The sequence below is a fragment of the Pezoporus wallicus genome, unplaced genomic scaffold, assembly GCF_028554395.1.
Source record: "Pezoporus wallicus isolate ANWC-B61680 ecotype Strahan unplaced genomic scaffold, APGP_CSIRO_Pwel_v1 contig_4131, whole genome shotgun sequence".
NCBI classification, from domain to species: Eukaryota; Metazoa; Chordata; class Aves; order Psittaciformes; family Psittacidae; genus Pezoporus; species Pezoporus wallicus.
In genome coordinates, this window is record NW_026641950.1 from 5,833,541 (window position 1) to 5,852,570 (window position 19,030).

Sequence of the window (19,030 nt, forward strand, 5' to 3'; positions counted from 1 at the left end):
TCCTAAATATTAATTTCCAATCCTTCCAACAATGCCTGTTCTGCTGTACATCATGGGCACATGTGGAGGCTTGTTGCAATCTATGCCAGGAATGTGTTGCCCTGGTATGACAGGAATGTATGGAAGCTATCCGCTGTGATGTAAATGCCTTTCAATTACCTCCTCTTTGCAGAATGTCATTTTTAGTCCCAGCTCCTGTGAAATGCTGCTGGTGTTCTTCTGCCTTCACTGTTTCCATGGTAGCCGATCCCATCTTTTCATGACTATCAGTGGCCTAAGCAAAATCTAGAACGGTCAGAATTAAAATGGAAGGCAGTTTACAGTATTTTTGAAGACTGGGTGGTATTACATGATAAAAGTACTTCGCAGCTAAAAATGGGTAAGTAATTAAGCACCATTACCTTAAATTATGATACTTTTTGAGGTATTCTGTGGAACATGTCCTGAGTACAATAAAATTATAATGTTAAATACAGTTAATGACACTGTTCAAGAAGCACAGAATGTAATGGTTAATTAACCCAGAGTTACAGAAGCCTGATTTTACCTAACTCTCCACTGCCCCTTCCTTAAAACCATATCCAGTTCAAGCATTTCAGCTGTGTGCCCTTGGAATCAGACCTGGATTTCGATTCTGACCAAAATCCCAGAATTAGATCCCGTAGCTCCAAAGGCTGATCCAAACTCCAGGGGTAAATGCTTTCAATGCTTGGCATATTTTTAAGCCAGATTCAACATTTTCATAGGCTTCAGTTTTCAGTGTAATATCTGTTTTTTCTTATGCTTGCCGCCTTCCTGTCCCTGCCAAAGTCTTTTAACAGTGTCTGTGAGGTGTTGAGGAGCTGGAAAATTTTTGAACTTAGGATTTTCAGTGTAGACTAAGAACCTTATAAGACTAAGAACTTTATAAATCTAGGTGGTCATTCTCACAAACCTGGTCAAGATCTCTTCTGTGGTCTCATACAGTGTCTCTCCCAAGCTGCTACTGAGAACCACGATTTGGAAATTTGAGAAAGACTTCTCTCTCTAATTGATGTAGTGATCTCAAAGGAATTCAGGTGCTGTAATGGATTAACATGCACATTATTATTGTGAAAGGTAACACCTGGAATTCTATTCAACTACATTCTGTATTTTCTTCCAATTAGGATAAATCGGCATAAAAAAAGCAGAGTTCAAAACCTATGGCTCAAAGCCTATAATTTACACATTATTTATTGCTCTTTACTTAATTAACATTGAAGCCACTTATGAAAGTAAAACCAAGTACTTGTCTAAATGTATATGCCTCAATTTCCATTGAGCTGACTGATTAATCAGTGTAAGACACAGAGGAGGACATATGAAAGCTCAGGTAAGTGAGCAAACCCCATTTTCCAACAGAGGATGCATTTTATTCCAGCTAACAATCCATATGTCTGTATATCAAGTCCAGAAATCATCATATCACACTCTCCCTGTAAATCACAACCCTCAGCAGGACTCCTTGGTTTTGTGAGTTGAAAATCAGCTTTAGCCATGTGGCCAGTCTTTTTCACAATCTTACTGCGGACATTTGTAGTGGAGTTCATAACCCAGTATCTTTTTCTCCATGATGACAACATTACGTTGGTTTCTACGAATCCTGAAGAGTCATTAGAAATCTCTGTGTATAGTGTTTTCAGCCATTTTCTTCTCTCTTTCATTCCCAACTACCATGTTTAGTTTACCGTCCTGACACTGGAGACAGTGAGCATAGGATTGAAATCACAAAACAGTTGCATAAACCAGCATCAATAGTATGCAGAAAACTGGACAAAATGAAAATTGTGACATGACACATGCAGTTCAGTGTAGGACAAACTGCAAGAGAGATGGGTTCTGTAGCTACAGAGAGCTAAACTCGCTGCTCAAAGAAGTGTGCCCAACAGAAAAAGCATGAGTTACTGGAGTAAGAGGCTGAAACATGGGGACAAATAGCTACATGTGGGGAAAAGGAGAGTAACTTGAACAGCCTTTGGAGTTGGGGGTGCGTGGGCAGTGAAGGATAAAAGATAATTAAAAAAATAGTGGGAGCACATTAAAAATACAACTAAACCCACTTCAAGGGCGATACAGAAAATCCTGCTATTTTCCATCACCGAAAAAAATTCAAAACCTCCCTCTTGGAGAAACGGCACTCAAGATACTGCCAGTTTGCACCTAAATCTCCTAGATAACCAATCCCAAGCAGTTTTGAAAAAGATTAGCTGGAACAAACACATATACTGACATGATGAAATTTAGATTATCGGTTAAAACCCTCCATCTGCTCCCTGCCTTTTAGTTTTTTTTCCTTTTTAGCAAACAAAAGGAAGAAACATGAGAGATTTTAACAAATTCTGTTACCAGTTTAATTTTTCCTATTGTGTTTTTCTTTTTGCTGAGGGATTTGTTCAGCTATTACAGTGATGGCCACATTAACTGTTTAGACAGATGAAATTTTTACTTTCTCCTCCTAGGCTAAAAACCATTGATGTCACAGACAGTTTTGCTTAAAGATGTTGTGTATGTTAATTATATTTACCTCCTACAATGGTAGGAGGTGTAATGTCTCTTATTTTGCAGTTTCTGCGTCTAGTGGGAAAAAAATGAGATGGTTACTGTAGATGGCTCAGCTACTGCATGTTGGCATACACAGCTTCTTGCTCAGACTTAACCTAATTTCTATTTTTTCCTGTTTGTGTGAATATTAAACAAGAGAATGAAAAGACTACTTCATTTGAAAGGCTTATTTAATTTCCCTTCTCTTCATTTGCTTTGTTTACTGAATTACATTTCCATAGAAGAGTGGTAGGTACAACTGTCTCCCCTCACTAAGTGATTCAAATGAGCTATGAATAAAATCATTTAGATACCATTCACAACCATGTTTTATTAATAACAACTAAGAAAGTTACTGTAGTGCAATAGGTAGTGAATTTCTGCAGGCTTTTATCATTGCACCCACATTTTTGTCAGACTCTTAGTATTGTGTAACTGTATTAACAGAGCTTTTGAAAGATGTGTCATTAAAAGTTATGTAAATAACTACTTTGAGACTTTCAATCAAATGCTCATAGGGCTGCTTACTCCTTTTAAAGTCAGCACTCAGTTGTATTAATGATTTTTTAAATATGTCTGTATTTGAAAGGCAAGTTGTAGTCATATGTCATGAAATTTCTGCTTTAAACCAAACCTCTCCTTTTGGAAAACAAATGCAAATGATTCCACACTCTTTGCATTCCTATTGTTTTTCAGATGGGAAGGCAAAGTAAGGACTATACATACTAAGTAAAGAAAAGACCAGCTCTACTAAAAAAGCAACGACGACAGATGATTTATTTCTTCAGCTATTTCTTCAGCCTTTGGCACCTCAACATCATTCATTTGCTGTTTTTCTCAAGAAATGCAGTGGCTTTAAGTTGTAATGGCAGATTTTCTCTGTGTAGAATACTGGTTCACAAACTTCATGTTTATTTTGAACCTATTAAGACCTTTAGAAGGAGGGAAATCTAAAAGCTCTTGATTCACTTACAGCTGTTAATGGACCACTCACTCACTGATTAAAACAAGATTGATTAAACCATCCCTGCAGTGGGAATATAATTTCAGATACTAAATTTATAAAGATATGGAAGTCCTGTATCAGAAGGTAAAAGAAGACACATAAGGAAACTTGATCTTCTTTTCTTTTTTTTTCTTTTACTTTTGTTTTCTACAATCATTTTGTTGAAACCAGTAACACACAAAGATTTCAAAGGGGCCAGGACTTCACCCATTTTCCTGCTTCATTCCTTGTTTATTGAATTTGTTAGAAAAACTGTTTCCAGAGAGTGAACAAAGTAATTAATAAACAGGAAAAACTAGTCTGAAACTCCATTAATAACCAACTTATTTTTATTAGAGCAAATACAGTTGTGAAAACTGTACATTGTACATTTTGGGTCAAGAATTATAAATAGAGAAACTTATAGATAAAGAGTTCATTCTTTGACAGCAAGAAACTTAAAATAGACAAAATCACATTATTAAGTACATTGGCAGGCTTCATTGTGCTGTCCAAAATGTAGTGTACAGTATAACAACCAATTATAAATAGCCTTTCATGTAAAATACAGCTGTGCACATTTTAGAAAAATACCAACAATTTGTTTGAGCTTTGTTTTAAAAAAGCTTATAAATCATACATATTTATAAATGGTACTAACATGCTTACTTAAATTTATAAACATTTTCATAAGCTTTGTTACCCATTATTTCCAGAGCATAAAGTATTTTAAATAAACATTTAATAGGAATTAAATATGTCAGTTACAAAATTACCTCTCCATGTAAGGAGACAGGGGGTGATTTCACTGTTGGATGGAACATTTTGTCCATTATGTCAAGGCTTATACAGTAACTTTTAAAATTTTGTTCTTAATTAAAAATGACTTTCCTAAATTTAAAACACAATTAAAACTTTTTTCTTTAAAAATAAATATACAAGTTTTATTTTCATTTGCTCTCTTTCTGCGTTCTTCTTTATCCACACTGGTCAAAACAGGATTCTCAACATACTTCTGTAAAAAACACCACCGTGTTACTGTCCTGCTTGGAGCTGCTTCGCTGCACAGTATTCTGTCCATACCTACGTTACTTTAATATGCTGCATCCAAAGATAGCTAATGTACTTTGTAAGAATGTTGCCCATTAAACCATGCAAACATGTAGGAAGTTTACAAACAGGTTCAAAAACTATACTGTATGAAAGATTTTCTAATAGAGATAAAATAAACCATAATACAAGCCCTTTGCTTTTTGCAGCTTTAAATTAAAATATTTACTTGCCAAATGATCACACCACGTATTTTCAGTAAATAAGCATGCTTTTGATTAATACAGGGTACAATAATTACAGTATAATGGCACATAAAAAGAAACATGATCACATCATTTGAATAAAGGGCTGTGAAACTACTTAAGACAAACTTTCCAAATGAAAAATTTTGAGGCTTTTTTTAATGCTGAGGTAAAATTATACAAGGACTTTAAAGACTTCAAAGGCATCAAATTGATACACAGTCACCTAACATTCCTAAATGCTCTACCTGAATGTATTCAACACAAATGCAGTATTTTAAAATTATGGCAATTTATTATGAGCATTAGCTAGCTTAACTGTCATTGGCATGAATGTGTACTCAGACAAGACTTCAGTTTAACCGCTGGCAAAATACCTCAGTGTTGAAACATAATAATTCAAATCACCAGTTACCACAGCACCAGAATTTTTAAAAAAAAAAAAAGAAGAAGAAAAGGAAAAAAAAAAAAAAAAGGAAAAAAAAAAAGAAAAGAGAAAAAAAAGAGAAAAAATAGTCAACATGCAAACTCCGTATCTCGTCCTTATTCTGATATTCCACCTCCTGTTTAGAGTGTGCTGATATCAACTTAAGATTCTTGTTTTATTATGAAAAATTTAGCTTGCTATTCACATAAGCAACTGATCACTTTTAGGAAGGTATCAACATCTTTATATTTTGGAGTCATGGCGTATTAGTTACTAAATCATAAAGGAAAACTGCTCTTCAGGTTTAGGAAAATAAATTTAAGAATTTTATCTTCAGATTAGGAAAAGCATTCATTTTCTGCTTCTGCTGCTAGGCAGAACTGGTAGCTTTCTCCAGGTCGTACTAGACAGTATGTTATGGCTATACATCAAATTTCATAAACAACAAATGAATAGAATCATGCACAGGCAAAAGAAATTCAATCTCCCAGAAATCTGCAGGAGATGTTAAAAGCAGCAGGTAATGGAATAAGACTGGTGACTGATGATGCTAACTATTTCTTCTAATGAGATAGGAGTGAACGCTGGAATCACTTCCACAGCAACAGAATCCTCTGACCACATTCCTCTGGCAGTCGTTTTCCCATCTCCCCACTAAAAACATCAGACGGTAAAATAGTAAGGCAGCTGTTAGCTTCCATCAACAAAAAGTGCAGCTCCGTACATTTCCAGTTTAGTCACACTCTGCTGGAACAGATGGAGAAGCCAATGCACTTCACTGGTGGGGCTGCTTCAGCAGATTATTTTGTTTGTTTTCCAACATGGCTGCTTGCTTCAGCTTTCAGAAGACCCCAAAGCCATGAGCCATCAGCAGAGAAACTGAGCTGGGCCCCTGGCTGAATATTCCAAGTTTCATCTCTCTTGCGTCCCATCCCAATTCCAAGCCTCCTTCCCTGTGTCTGAGTATGACAGGTGCCATTTAAAAGGCTGATGACACAACTGCAGAGAACTGTGGGCTAACACCACTAGTTGTCATGACTTCACTGAAGGGTCAAAACAGTTATATTATTAAATAACTATGTTGAATCACATTCAGGCACAGCTAAAATTAAAGTAGGGAACGTTAAAGATACGCAAAAAATTTAATCTTTATCATTTTAGGTGGGGTGGATATGGTGATTTTATATGAAAACAAGACCATTCTTACCTTTCCAAATTCCAATCAAGTTAGAAAATGGACAAAAAGAATGGCTAAACCAATATTCAACAGCATTACCAGGGCTATCATGACAGAGTTGGGGCCCTGAAAATGAAATAAAGATATTAGAATTAATGAAAAGTTTCACATGGTGCGCAGCAATGAACATGACCTGACTTCATCATTTCCACCGGCTTTGTGCCTGCACTAAAGGATTATCTAAATAGTAAAGATACAGACTCTGCCCTAAATCACAGCCATTACCGTTGGTATTGAGATGAGCTAAGTACCATATCTGTGAAAATTGCCTGTATAAATACAGGTATTTATGAGTATAATATTACACTGTTCTTAATTACAGTGAGATTAAGCCATCTGACAAATATGACTATGTAAACAAATGAAAACAAACCCATCCACACAGGAACAGTATCAGCTTAAAATAAAAACAAAGAACTTGAACTATTTTAGGAAAGCTGGAGTGCTGCTCTTCATCCTTAATATAGCTTCCTTCCCGAATTCCAACCAATTTCAAAACAGACATGACAATTGAAAAGAATACCCTTTCCTTGATAACCAAAGGGGAAAAAAAGTTATTTACCACATTGCGCCAACATAACTATGTTCCCATTACAGTTAAAAAACAATTTTACACTGCAAAATTAAACTTACTTTGATTTACTCTGACACCTTACAGACCTATGTACTGAAGAAATGGGAAGTCAAAATACTTCCTAGCTAGAGCTAAAATTGCTTAGAAAAACTGTGAAGCCAGAGAACAAACTTTTAAACTCTTTTCAGCAATTATGGGTAAATTTTTTTTAAGCATGGATGCAACTTGAAATAATGTCCTGAACAGATGGAGATTCTTAATTCTTCTGTTTTCCTCTTAACATATTTGGTTTACTACAAAATATTTTCATAAAGATTTGTAGACACTTGTATTTTAAGGTTGCACATTTACTGTAACAGAAAAACTCAGACACTACTTTCCTAAATCACTAAAAGCTGAACAAAAAATCTCTGCAAAACCAATCTTCTGAGCTACGTAAGTCTCACTGGCATGTGTAAGAAGGTACATATTTCATTAGAAATGACATCTTTTTCATTTTCCACATGAGGCGCACCTTGTAGAAATTCATTATGCTTCACAATAACAGTAACATTAGCTATAGAATTTCTGGAATGCTAAGGTTTAAGGACTTACTATTACTTCTTTGGTGCAGCAGTGTAACTGGGAAGCTACTGAATAGTGCTTCTGTCATTATTGTATCACATCCTCTCATCCTGAACAGAGTCATTAAACATCTTCTACCAGAAAACACCTTTACACAGTAGTTAAAAAGGTAGGCAAGATGTGGATTGCTAAATTCTTCAGTAAATCACAAAATACGTGTGAAGGACATGGAGCTGTTGGAACAAGTCCAGAGGAGGGCCATGAGGATAATAAAGGGGCTGGAGCACCTCCATTACAAAGACAGGTGGAGAAAATTTGGGCTGTTCAGCCTGAAGAAGAAAAGCCTACCAGTATCTGAAGGGGGCCTAAAAGGATGCTGGGGAGGGACTCTTCATCAGGGATGGCAGCGGCAGGACAAGGGGTAATGGGTTTAAACTAAAACAGGGGAAGTTTGGGTTAGATATAAGAAAGAAGTTATTTGCTGTGAGGGTGCTGAGGTACTGGAACAGGTTGCCCAAAGAAGTGGCAAATGCTCCTGGCAGTGTTCAAGGCCAGGCTGGACAGAGCCTTGGGCAACATAATCTAGTGTGAGGTGTCTCCACCCACGGCAGGGGCGTTGAAACTAGATGATCTTAAGGTCCTTTCCAACTTTAACCGTTCTATAATTCTAAGATTCTACATTATGTCAAGTACTCCTTAAATCCCTGGGGATTCTAAACCCAACCAGCACCTCTATTCATAATGGCACTAAAGTGCCCTTTGCACCCAATCTGAGGTATCTGTTCACATGTTGACGAATTAGGTGTTCAAGTTCCAATAACGATTGAGATTATCAGGATGCTAGTTAAATGTTGCCATAGGGGGATGGTATTGGCAGCAAGATTTGCATTTTGCTTAATGGCAGAATGTCTAAAATATGCACTAGGAAAATGAAGACTAGGTTTAAAGTCACCTTAGTCAAAGGGATTTTGAATAACAAGTTAGTTATTAAAATCAGTGGTAAGTTTTACCCACTGGGTCACAGAACAGAAGTGGAAACATGTTTCTTCCTTCTTCCTGGAAGTGAGCCCCTATGTGCCAGAGAATATGAGTGACAGAGAACACGCATAAAAGGAAACTGTGACTCCAGATATGGTTACATTTCTTACTACTGCACTGTAAGCAGCCTTGCAGTAATAGTGTGTAATTCAAGGTTAATTTCTTCTTTCTCTTTCTAGCATGGTCACAGTTGTGCTAGCTTGGTTACTTCTATGCTTTTCTACCGTGAAGCAAATCCAAGTTCCCATCAGGATTCCCATCAAATGCATTTGGCAATTGTGAGACTTATGTATGAAAGCCATATTGGAAGATTTTGGACAATAAAACATGTTTTACTGAAACAGATACTTTAATAATCTTGCAGTTTTGCTGTCTTGGAATGTCAGTGTCAACACTCTTAGAGTGAAGCTTCCATTCAATGATGACTTCTTTTCCAAAAAATTCCTAGAATCTCATGCCAAACCACAGTACACATATGCTAATGTTACATATCTCTTTACAGGAAGTGCGATTGCATATTAATTTCCACTATCATTTGGATTCAGCATATTTCTCTCTGGTGCTGAGACACTGGCACAGGTTGCTCAGATGTTTTGAATTCCCCATCCCTGGCAGCGTTCAAGGCCAGGGTGGACACGGCTTTGAGCAACCTCCTCTAGTGGAAGGTGTCCGGGCCCATGGCAGGGACACTGGAACTAGATGATCCTTAAATGCCCCTTCCAACCCAAACTGTTCTATGATTCTACAATTCGGACAGGGGCACCAGTGTTATCAAAATCAGGTCAATAGTTCCTTTATAGTTCAGGATCCCACCTAAAGATTTTACAGTTGTATTTTACAGTTGTACCACACCAAGAATTGCAAGGAACTGTGAAGGACATCATCGCCTAACACCATTACAATTCATCAGGATTTGGCTGTCTAATTCTTTGTATATTTGAAAATAATATCCATGGAAATCAAGTTGATTTACTGCTATTGAAGGTAAATTTGGACCTCTGGGGACTTCACAGGAACCTGAAATATACCCTGAAACAGCATCCTGACAGCTTCAAGACAGCTTTTGGCTGCATGGCAAGTCAGGACTGCAGCTCAAAAAGCAACCTGGTATCACTGGTGCCCCATCTTAGAGAATCAAGCTTCATGAAAGGGGAACGGACTTCTTTATGATGCATGTGTCAGTCAGGATATGTATAACAATCTCATCACAACAGCATTAGATAAATCAGGCTAAAAACCCTGGGGACTATGGTCTGAATCAAGAAATCTCATCTACAAAGACAGAAGAAATTGACACCTTAAGAACTGAGCTGCTGATGATCAAAGGAAAACGTTTTATCTGTTTATGATAACGAGTCTATGCTGTATACAAAGAAGCAAATCTCATCTCTTTTGGCCTGCTATCAGCATTTTGCTTCCTTTTCTGATAACCACAACTTTCAGGCCAAAGCAGAATTTCTAATACACTAAAAAATGATCAAACAGTATTTGTGTGGCATGCAGTTATGCAGTGAACTACTACCTGTATGTAGACACCTATGAAATGAGCATTTAATGCTCTAAGACAAATACCACAAATAAGACTTTAGTGTCCTGCAAGATCTTAAAATAGCAAAAGCCAAAATTAGTCTGAACAGTCTAAGAGTGACTAGAACAGGTGCACTAAAGTAGCTGTAGTAGAAAAACTCCAGTCCTGCTTAAAAACTGCCCTTTCAGCTTCTAGTAAGTCACATACTACTGTAGTTAAAAATATAACTATATTCTTAGTTTTCATTTGGGAAGGGAAGAAAGTTATTTTCCTAAAATGTAGTGCCAGGAAGTATTAAGACTGGTCTTGTAATCCCATTGCATTAGGAATGTCCATTAAATATAGCATAAAGTTCTTGCTCAGAGGTTTGGTTTTTTTTTTAGGATTAGACAAATACTGATCTATTTTTCTAACACCATAGTAGTTATATCACTTACTTACTGGATGTTAAATGAACCTTTGTTCATAAAGCACACCAGGTAATACTCAGCAAAAAGTAATGATTTTAAATAGAGGTAAAAACCATGATAACTATTCTGTGTGGCTTAAAGATCTCAACAAACAAAATGATAAAAATTACAGTATAGTAGAACACTTGTGCCTGGGCTTGGACCTGACCTAGGGCAACACATGGACACATATGAGGCAAATAAAATGTGTATTCACAAATATATACTACAATGGTATTTTCTGCAATTCAATCCTACCTTTTACCCAAATCCAAGACAATCTAAAATTAGCATATATTCAAGGTGGGATTGCAGCACACAAGCTGATACTGGGGCTAGAGGCTGCTAATGAGCAATTTTAAACAGTACTAGTTCACAGTCAAGTGTGTCTGTGCAACTTCACACTGTGAAGAAGATTTTGACGAAAGAAAATTTGACGAAACTTAATTATCAGTAGAAAAAGGATGATTTACCTCTCATTTATTAAAGTAAATTGCCTGCAAACAGACAGCTGCTTTGCAGCAGCTGATGAATGGTGACTTTGGCATCATGCTTTAAGCATGTTTTTACCTTGATAAAACTATGACTTTTATAAACTCTGAAATGATTTTAAACTCTGGTATTTGAATATTAGAAAAATGTTCAAAAACACATTTGTAGGCGTGGAATAAAAAGTATGTGCTGATATTTTTAGAGTACAATGCCGGAAATGGGGTATCTAGAGAATCAGTACTGTTCCTATAACTAACTTACTGCACAGATGTTACTCAACGACACTCTTCAGGATGTAACAGATTCACAGAAAATATGAAACATGAACTGATTACAAAAAACAGCTGCTGCAGACTTTTCTGTAATTAAAGTTGTTTAAAGTTCTTAATCCAGATGTTTGTTTCATTCAGATGTGAGCAACGGTTCTGATTTCGATACATAGAAGGAAGAACTAAAATCTTACATTTTGTATCTATGTTCCTAATGCACTATCACTGGAAAACTTGGAAAGTCACTTGTGTTAATGAAGACTTTAGGCCCACTGTAGGAGAGGATCTGGTTCGAGACCATTTTAAGAACCAGAATGTACACAAGTCCATGGGACCTGATGAAATCCATTCGCAGGTCCTGAAGGAGCTGGCAAATGAAGTTGCTAAGCCACTGTCCATCATGTTTGAAAAATCATGGCTGTCAGGTGAAGTTCCCGACGACTGGAAAAAGGGAAATATAACCCCCATTTTCAAGAAGGGGAAAAAGGACGACCCAGGGAATTACAGGCCAGCAGATTCTCCTGGAAGGCATGCTAAGGCACATGAAAAACAACAAGGTGGTTAGTGACAGCCAGCATGGCTTCACTAAGGGGAAATCCTGCCTGACCAATTTGGTGGCCTTCTATGGTGGGGCTACCAAAGTGATGAACAGGGGCAGAGCAGTTGACGTCATCTACCTGGGCTTGTGCAAAGCGTTGAACACTGTCTCACATGACATCGCTGTTTCTAAATTGGAGAGACATCAATTTGATAGGTGGACCACTTGGTGGATAAAGAACTGGCTGGATGGCCGCACGCAAAGAGTTGTGGTCAATGGCTCAATGTCCAGTTGAAGATGAGTAACGAGTGGTGACCCTCAGGGACTGGTGTTGGGACCGGTCTTGTTCAACATCTTTGTTGCTGACATGGACAGTGGGATTGAGTGCGCCCTCAGCAAGTTTGACACCATTGACAGTGGGACTGAGTGCGCCCTCAGCTGATGACACGAAGCTGTGTGGTTTGGTTGACAGGCTGGAGGGAAGGAATGCCACCCAGAGGGACCTTGACACGCTTGTGAGGGGGGCTGACGCCAACCTTACAAAGTTTAACCATGCCAAGTGCAAGGTCCTATACTTCATCACAACTACTGATTGGGTGGAGAAGAGATTCAGAGCAGCCCTGTGGAGAAGGACTTGAGGATGTTGCTTGATGAGAAAATGAACATGAGCCGGCAGTGTGCGCTCGTAGCCCAAAAAGGCAACCATATCCTGGGCTCCATCAAAAGGAGTGTGACCAGCAGGTCGAAGGAGGTGATCCTGCCCCTCTACTCTGCTCTTGTTAGACTGCGTGCAGTTGGTGTCCTCAACATAAAAAGGACATGGAACTGTTGGAACAAGTCCAGAGAAGGGCCACAAGGATGATCAGGGGACTGGAGCACCTCCCATATGAAGACAGGCTGAGAAAGTTGGGGCTGTTCAGCCTGGAGAAGAGAAGGCTGCATGGGGACTTCATAGCAGCCTTCCAGTATCTGAAGGGGGTTTATAAGGATGCTGGGGAGGGACTCTTCATTAGGAACTGTAGTGATAAGACAAGGGGTAATGGGTTCAAACTTACACAGGGGAAGTTTAGATTGGATATAAGGAGGAAGTTCTTTGCTGTGCTGGTGGTGAGGCCCTGGAATGGGTTGCCCAGGGAAGTTGTGAATGCTCCACCCCTGGCAATGTTCAAGGCCAGGCTGGACAGAGCCTTGGGTGACATGGTTTAGTGTGAGGTGTCCCTGCCCATGGTAGTGGGGTTGGAACTTGATGATCTTAAGGTCCTTTTCAGCCCTAACTATTCTATGATTCTAAAAAGTGCAGCACAATTTTATACAGCACTTTCAGATAACCTAATGAAAGTGTTCAATTAATGTTATAGATTCATTTTGCATTCCAAACCCATGTTTTCTCATTCTCTTTTAATGAGAGTGAGAGTTCTGTTCCCTTTATATTCCATAACAAATATAATTTTAGACTTTTATGGGGGATCTAAGACAGATATAGTTTCAAACCCAGCAAAATCATTTGTCAGGATGACTATAAAACTATTGTAGATACTGACTAAAACAAAATAATTCCCAAGTGCAGCCCTAGAATTCTCTCAACATTCAGAAATGTCTGGAATAAAGAGAAGAACGCTAATCTGGGTTCTCCTCAGTAACTGTGCACCCTAAATTAGCTACTGTGTAACTCCACCACACTGCTGAGCTCAGTCAGGAGCACTTCAGAATAGGTACTGCTTGTCTGATGCTGAGAGGTGATACTAAATATTAAAAAGAAAAGTCTCCAGACAATGCTAACAGCTATTCTGTATTAAGTCTCTCCCTCAGTCTACTGGCCAGTAGGCTACTCCCTTCTCCTTCAATTTTACATTTTACATTTTTCAGCATTTTAAAGAAATAAGCATGTAGGAAATTTATTCTATAAAGGCAAATTTATCGATATGGAAGACATATGGAAGGCATCTTTGAAAAAACCACATACATCTACATATATCTTAAAATGCCATTATATCAAAAATGAGTTCTTAAACTCTAATTTCCTTCCTTCCTGAAATGCTGATAATAAGAATAATGCAATTAGGGTGCTCCAAATGAAGGAGAGGTACAGTTCCCAGATGACCTGTAATGCCAGTAAACAATAACTAATATAGGTTATCTCATCACTTTTCCACCTTTCCTGATAACAGGCTATAAGCTCACGGTCCTTAACCTGATTATTCAGGTCAATAAATTGCTGTTTAGGTGTCCCATTTTGTTTCTTAAGGTGAAGACTCCCTCAGTTCCAAACCATTATTTAGTTTAGATGGAATGTAGTAAAAATAGGGATTATTTCTAGTCACTTATTTTCACCTGAGCTGAATAAAAATTCCAATTCAGGCTAAAATTCTGTGCATGCTCACTCAACATTTACAAGCCTGACAGCTTTGTGTCACCCTACATAGGAGTCGTTATCTGTGAGATTTGAAAGGTTAAAGGGCTGATATCAGCTGTAATACAGATTTGCAGATTACAAAACGACTGTGAACATCTTCTCTGATCCACACAAAACAGAATATAAGCTTCCTGATGAATGAGAAGATACCATCTTGGCAAAATGCTCGTTACTGAACTACTCAGTGACTGCTCTAAAACCTCAGCATTGGAAAACTGATGTTACATTTAATTAATATCATTAAAAGCAACTTAAACCAAGACTTTTATCCAAATCTGTCAAGGTGTTGGATCTTTTTATACAATTGCCTGATAGCCTTGGAAATTATTTTACAAGGTGTACTACAGAAAATAATTTAATGTGTCAGATTTTTCTGCCTTGAATTTTTCATTGCAAGATATGTTTCAATCATTCTTGCAGCTCCTTGTGGTTTAGGTTGTTTTTTTTTCATTTTAAATCCTTGATTTACAGACACTGTATTTTATTCCAAAAGTGGCTGCACCAGTGCCAAAACCAGATAAAACAGACTCCCATATACTCTTGCATAATCTTTCCTGTTGATAAATCTAAGGATTATATTAACATCTCTGAGCAACAGCAGCATACTGGAAGCTCATGCTCAGTTGCCTCTCTTGCAACCTTTCCCAGTTCTGATCCTGCAAGGCCAGGCTCTATTAACTGTCTTTCAATAGACAATCTTACATTTTGCTGTGCTGTACATGGATAATTATACTTGCATCTTTCTTAGCAGGTGATATGGATCAGATTATATTGGTGTTCCACTGCCTTCATTACTTATCAGTTTCCTGATCTCTGTGTCTTCTGTAAACTTTCTGGGTAATGTTTCTATGTCCTCTTCTGTGTCATTAATAAGAATATTAATAAAATAGAGTAGCAGAATTAATCCAAGAATGACCTCACCAGAATAATATCACATTTCTGATGCTTTTCTAATTACTTCTTGAGAATCATCAGCCAGTTTTTGAAAATTATTTTAATGTGACATTTAGCCTTTGCATTTCTCTGGCTTCCTTGTCAGAATAAGTTACTGTGGAAAAACACATCAAGTGACCTTCTTGATTGAGGATATGATTCCTCTGTCACACCTGAAGATGTCAAGCTTGCTTGACATGATCTTTTACAATGCATGTTGGTTGGAAATTCTTATACATCTTTATTTCTAAATTCTTTATTAATGAAGTCTGGTGTCAATTATTCAGTTGTTTTGACTGAGACCAGTGATTAGCTATCTGGATCTCATTAAATGTGTCATTCTGTTTATCCCATCAATAATGACACACTGTTTTTTGACACTTAAGTACCAAAAAAAATTCAAAGAAACAATGCTTATAAAAAAGAAACATTATTACAATTATCTAGACCTCCTCATGCTCTAAAGGTGAAGTTTAGGGTCTACAACTACCATTTCTCTGGGTTTCTCTTGTCCCAGATGTAATTTTATCATCATCAGAGATTCTGAATTTGATAATCTGGCTTTTCCTTCTAACATGGAATAGAAATGCTATTAGTCATCTCTCCTTTTCTGTGTAACGATAGTTCTGTTATTTCTAAATAATGAGATTCGGATTCACACTAACTTTAATAAATAGTTTAAAATCTCCTCCATTTCCTGATGAAAAAGAAAGGAATACTTTTCACTTCACTGTAAAACACAAGCATTGTTATAAGTATGCATTTTTAAACAGTTTATATTTTGATGGAAATTGCCTGGGTTTAGAGACTACAATCAACACAGGAAAGAAAATGAAAATGGGAGATTGTATGGGCTGGATCAGCATCCTGTCTCCCATAGTAGTCAAAAGTAGACCTCTGGAGAAGAGCAAGAGTGCAGCTCCCAGTACTACCCAATTATCCATTGAAGTACAACAAACATTGTTCTGAGAGATGGGGCCTACACTGGCTGGAAACCAGTAATGAGTGGTGTCCCTCAGGGATCGGTGTTGGGACTGGTCTTGTTTAACATCTTTGTTGGTGACATGGACAGTGGGATTGAGTGCGCCCTCAGCAAGTTTGCTGATGACACCAAGCTGTGTGGTTTGGTTGATACCCTGGGGGGAAGGAATGCCATCCAGAGGGACCTTGATACGCTTGTGAGGGGGGCTGATGCCAACCTTACAAAGTTTAACCATGCCAAGTGCAAGGTCCTACACCTGGGTCACAGCAATCCCAGGCACAGCTACAGGTTGGGCAGAGAAGAGATTCAGAGCAGCCCTGTGGAGAAGGACTTGGGGGTGTTGGTTGACGAGAAAATGAACATGAGCTGGCAATGTGTGCTTGCAGCCCAGAAAGCCAACCGTATCCTGGGCTGCATGAAAAGGAGTGTGACCAGCAGGTCAAAGGAGGTGATCCTGCCCCTCTACTCTGCTCTTGAGACCTCACCTGGAGTATTGTGTGCAGTTCTGGTGTCCTCAACATAAAAAGGACATGGAACTGTTGGAACAAGTCCAGAGAAGGGCCACAAGGATGATCAGGGGACTGGAGCACCTCCTGTATGAAGACAGGCTGAGGAAGTTGGGGCTGTTCAGGCTAGAGAAGAGAAGGCTGCGTGGAGACCTCCAGTATTTGAAGGGGGCTTATAAGGATGCTGGGGAGGGACTCTTCATTAGGGACTGTAGTGATAGGACAAGGGGTAATGGGTTAAAATTTAAACAGGGGAAGTTTAGACTGGATATAAGGAGGATATTCTTTCCTGTTAGGGTGGTGAGGCACTGGAATGGGTTGCCCAGGGAGGTTGTGAATGCTCCATCCCTGGCAGTGTTCAAGACCAGGTCGGACGAGGCCTTGGGTGAGATGGTTTAGTGTGAGGTGTCCCTGCCCATGGCAGGGGGGTTGGAACTAGATGATCTTAAGGTCCTTTCCAACCCTAGCTATTCTATGATTCTATAAATATGTGTGTGTAAATATGTATGTACAAATACATATCTTCATGCACGAAACCTGCACATACATATACATACAAACACATACTAATACATTTTTGTATTTTTGGATGCAATAGGGATTTATGTTTCAAAAGTCTACTAGCATCTGGCTGTAAACTATCCCTTCCCAGTTTTCAAAGAAGGTAATATAAAGGACTGGATAGAAGATAATATAAAGTTCCTCACTCTGGCCTGGTGCAGTGTGTTCTACCTAGCAAACTGTATCCAAATGAAGATTGGACAGAAGTGAGCTTTGCCTGTCTTCAGTCTGCAAAGCTCAGCACTAGAAAGTGCAGTGAAAGTGAAAGGTTTTTTGCAGTACTTACCGAGCTGTTTTCTACTTCTTTTTTCACTGCTGTATGTGACTCATTATTAGGTGGGTTCTTTGGCGTGGCAAATTCTGGTTTCTTAATTTTAGTGTCACTTTTGTTTTCTTTGGCTTCTGGTTTACCCCCAGACCTAGCAGGACTTGGCTTCTGTGAGGGTGGTATCCGTGCAAGTGATGACGGTGACGGGTTGACATATTCATCTTCTTCCCTGAGCTCCTGTGGAAGCGCTGTTGGATTCATTTTTACGTAATAGCCATGGTAGTAGTCATGCAGCTCCCCATTCTCTGTGCTGATGGGATTGTGATGGGCTGAAAACTTTGACTGGTGTTTCACAGCTACTTCTTCCTTCACTGGTGCTTTTGAATATAAAGGCTTGTTAATTGTGGGTGTTATATTCTCAGTGGCTAAAAGCTTTTTTTCTTGATTGAGTCTTGCCCCAGAAGCAGAGCTTTGCTTTTTTAGTTGTTTTGAAGGTGAAGGCTCAGAAGGAAGAGAAGGACTATGCCTTGGACTTGCTTCTGGGGTTCGAGGGGGTGTAGTACCTTTTCGATAGAAGTGAGGTGACTCTTTTGGGGAAGGTGGTTTTTCTTGAACTTTTTCTTCAGATTTTTCTTTCACCTCCATTCCTTCTTGAAATTTTTGTTTGATATAATCCGGGCCTGAAAAATAGTGTAATAGGAACATTATGATTAAAACAAAATTAAGACTTCAGAGTAAAACTATTGCAGTGGGATGTCAGACTGGACCGCCTCACTAAAATGCTGGTGGGGCAGGTGGTACCAAAAATTCACGGACACCCATTAGTGATTTTGTCTAAAAAGCTCAGTAACTGAGGTTACTGTACATTTTGGTAATTGTTGGGACTATGTAATAATGTGGTTCAGTGACTTTATGTTTTCAGCTTTGCAAAGAGTCATAAATTGTCCCTGAGTGAAGTCTGAGGGACTGAAGATTGACTTGCCTTACATATGTTTCTTTTTCTGAAAGACATGTTTTGAGGTACATTTTGCTTAATTGCCCTAACCTAACTTCTACCCTCATGATCATAGTATCTGTTTGACGTGGGAGTAATTATCCATCAGAATGAAATTATTCTTCTTCCCGTATGACCTACAGGAAATGGGGCCTGAATCACTTTTTTTCCCCTTTCTGTGCATGTTAGCTTGTATATAGATATATATGTGCCTTGAACTCTCACACACTGTCTTTGTTTTGTTAATCCAATCACTTACCATATGAAGAGTCAGACTAACCACTCTACTCTGTAACACAATTCCTGCTTAGAAGCTATGAAGGCAAATTCTCTCACATTTACTAGGGAAAGCCAGTAGGAAGAATATCCTCCCCCCACGCCTCAGCTAAGCACCGATAAGCACATTTACCATTAG

At 38.4% G+C, this 19,030-nt stretch overlaps 1 protein-coding gene across 4 annotated transcripts in view; it reads right to left on the minus strand.

Moving 5' to 3' along the window:
* Positions 1-3,879: 3,879 nt before the first annotated feature.
* The window catches only part of JPH1 (junctophilin 1), an 89,682-nt gene continuing 74,531 nt past the window's right edge, over positions 3,880-19,030 (minus strand). Inside the window, exons 4-6 of one of the 4 annotated variants that reach the window (XM_057426228.1) lie at positions 17,640-18,301; positions 6,477-6,572; positions 3,880-4,562 (exon numbers count right to left, since the gene is read on the minus strand). In XM_057426228.1, the coding sequence (XP_057282211.1) occupies positions 6,492-6,572; positions 17,640-18,301 (743 nt within the window). In that variant the 3' untranslated portion in view covers positions 3,880-4,562; positions 6,477-6,491. Of the gene's footprint in view, positions 4,563-5,367; positions 6,372-6,476; positions 6,573-17,639; positions 18,302-19,030 lie in introns of those variants that run through there. The other 3 variants (XM_057426230.1, XM_057426227.1, XM_057426229.1) reach the window with 3 other exon arrangements.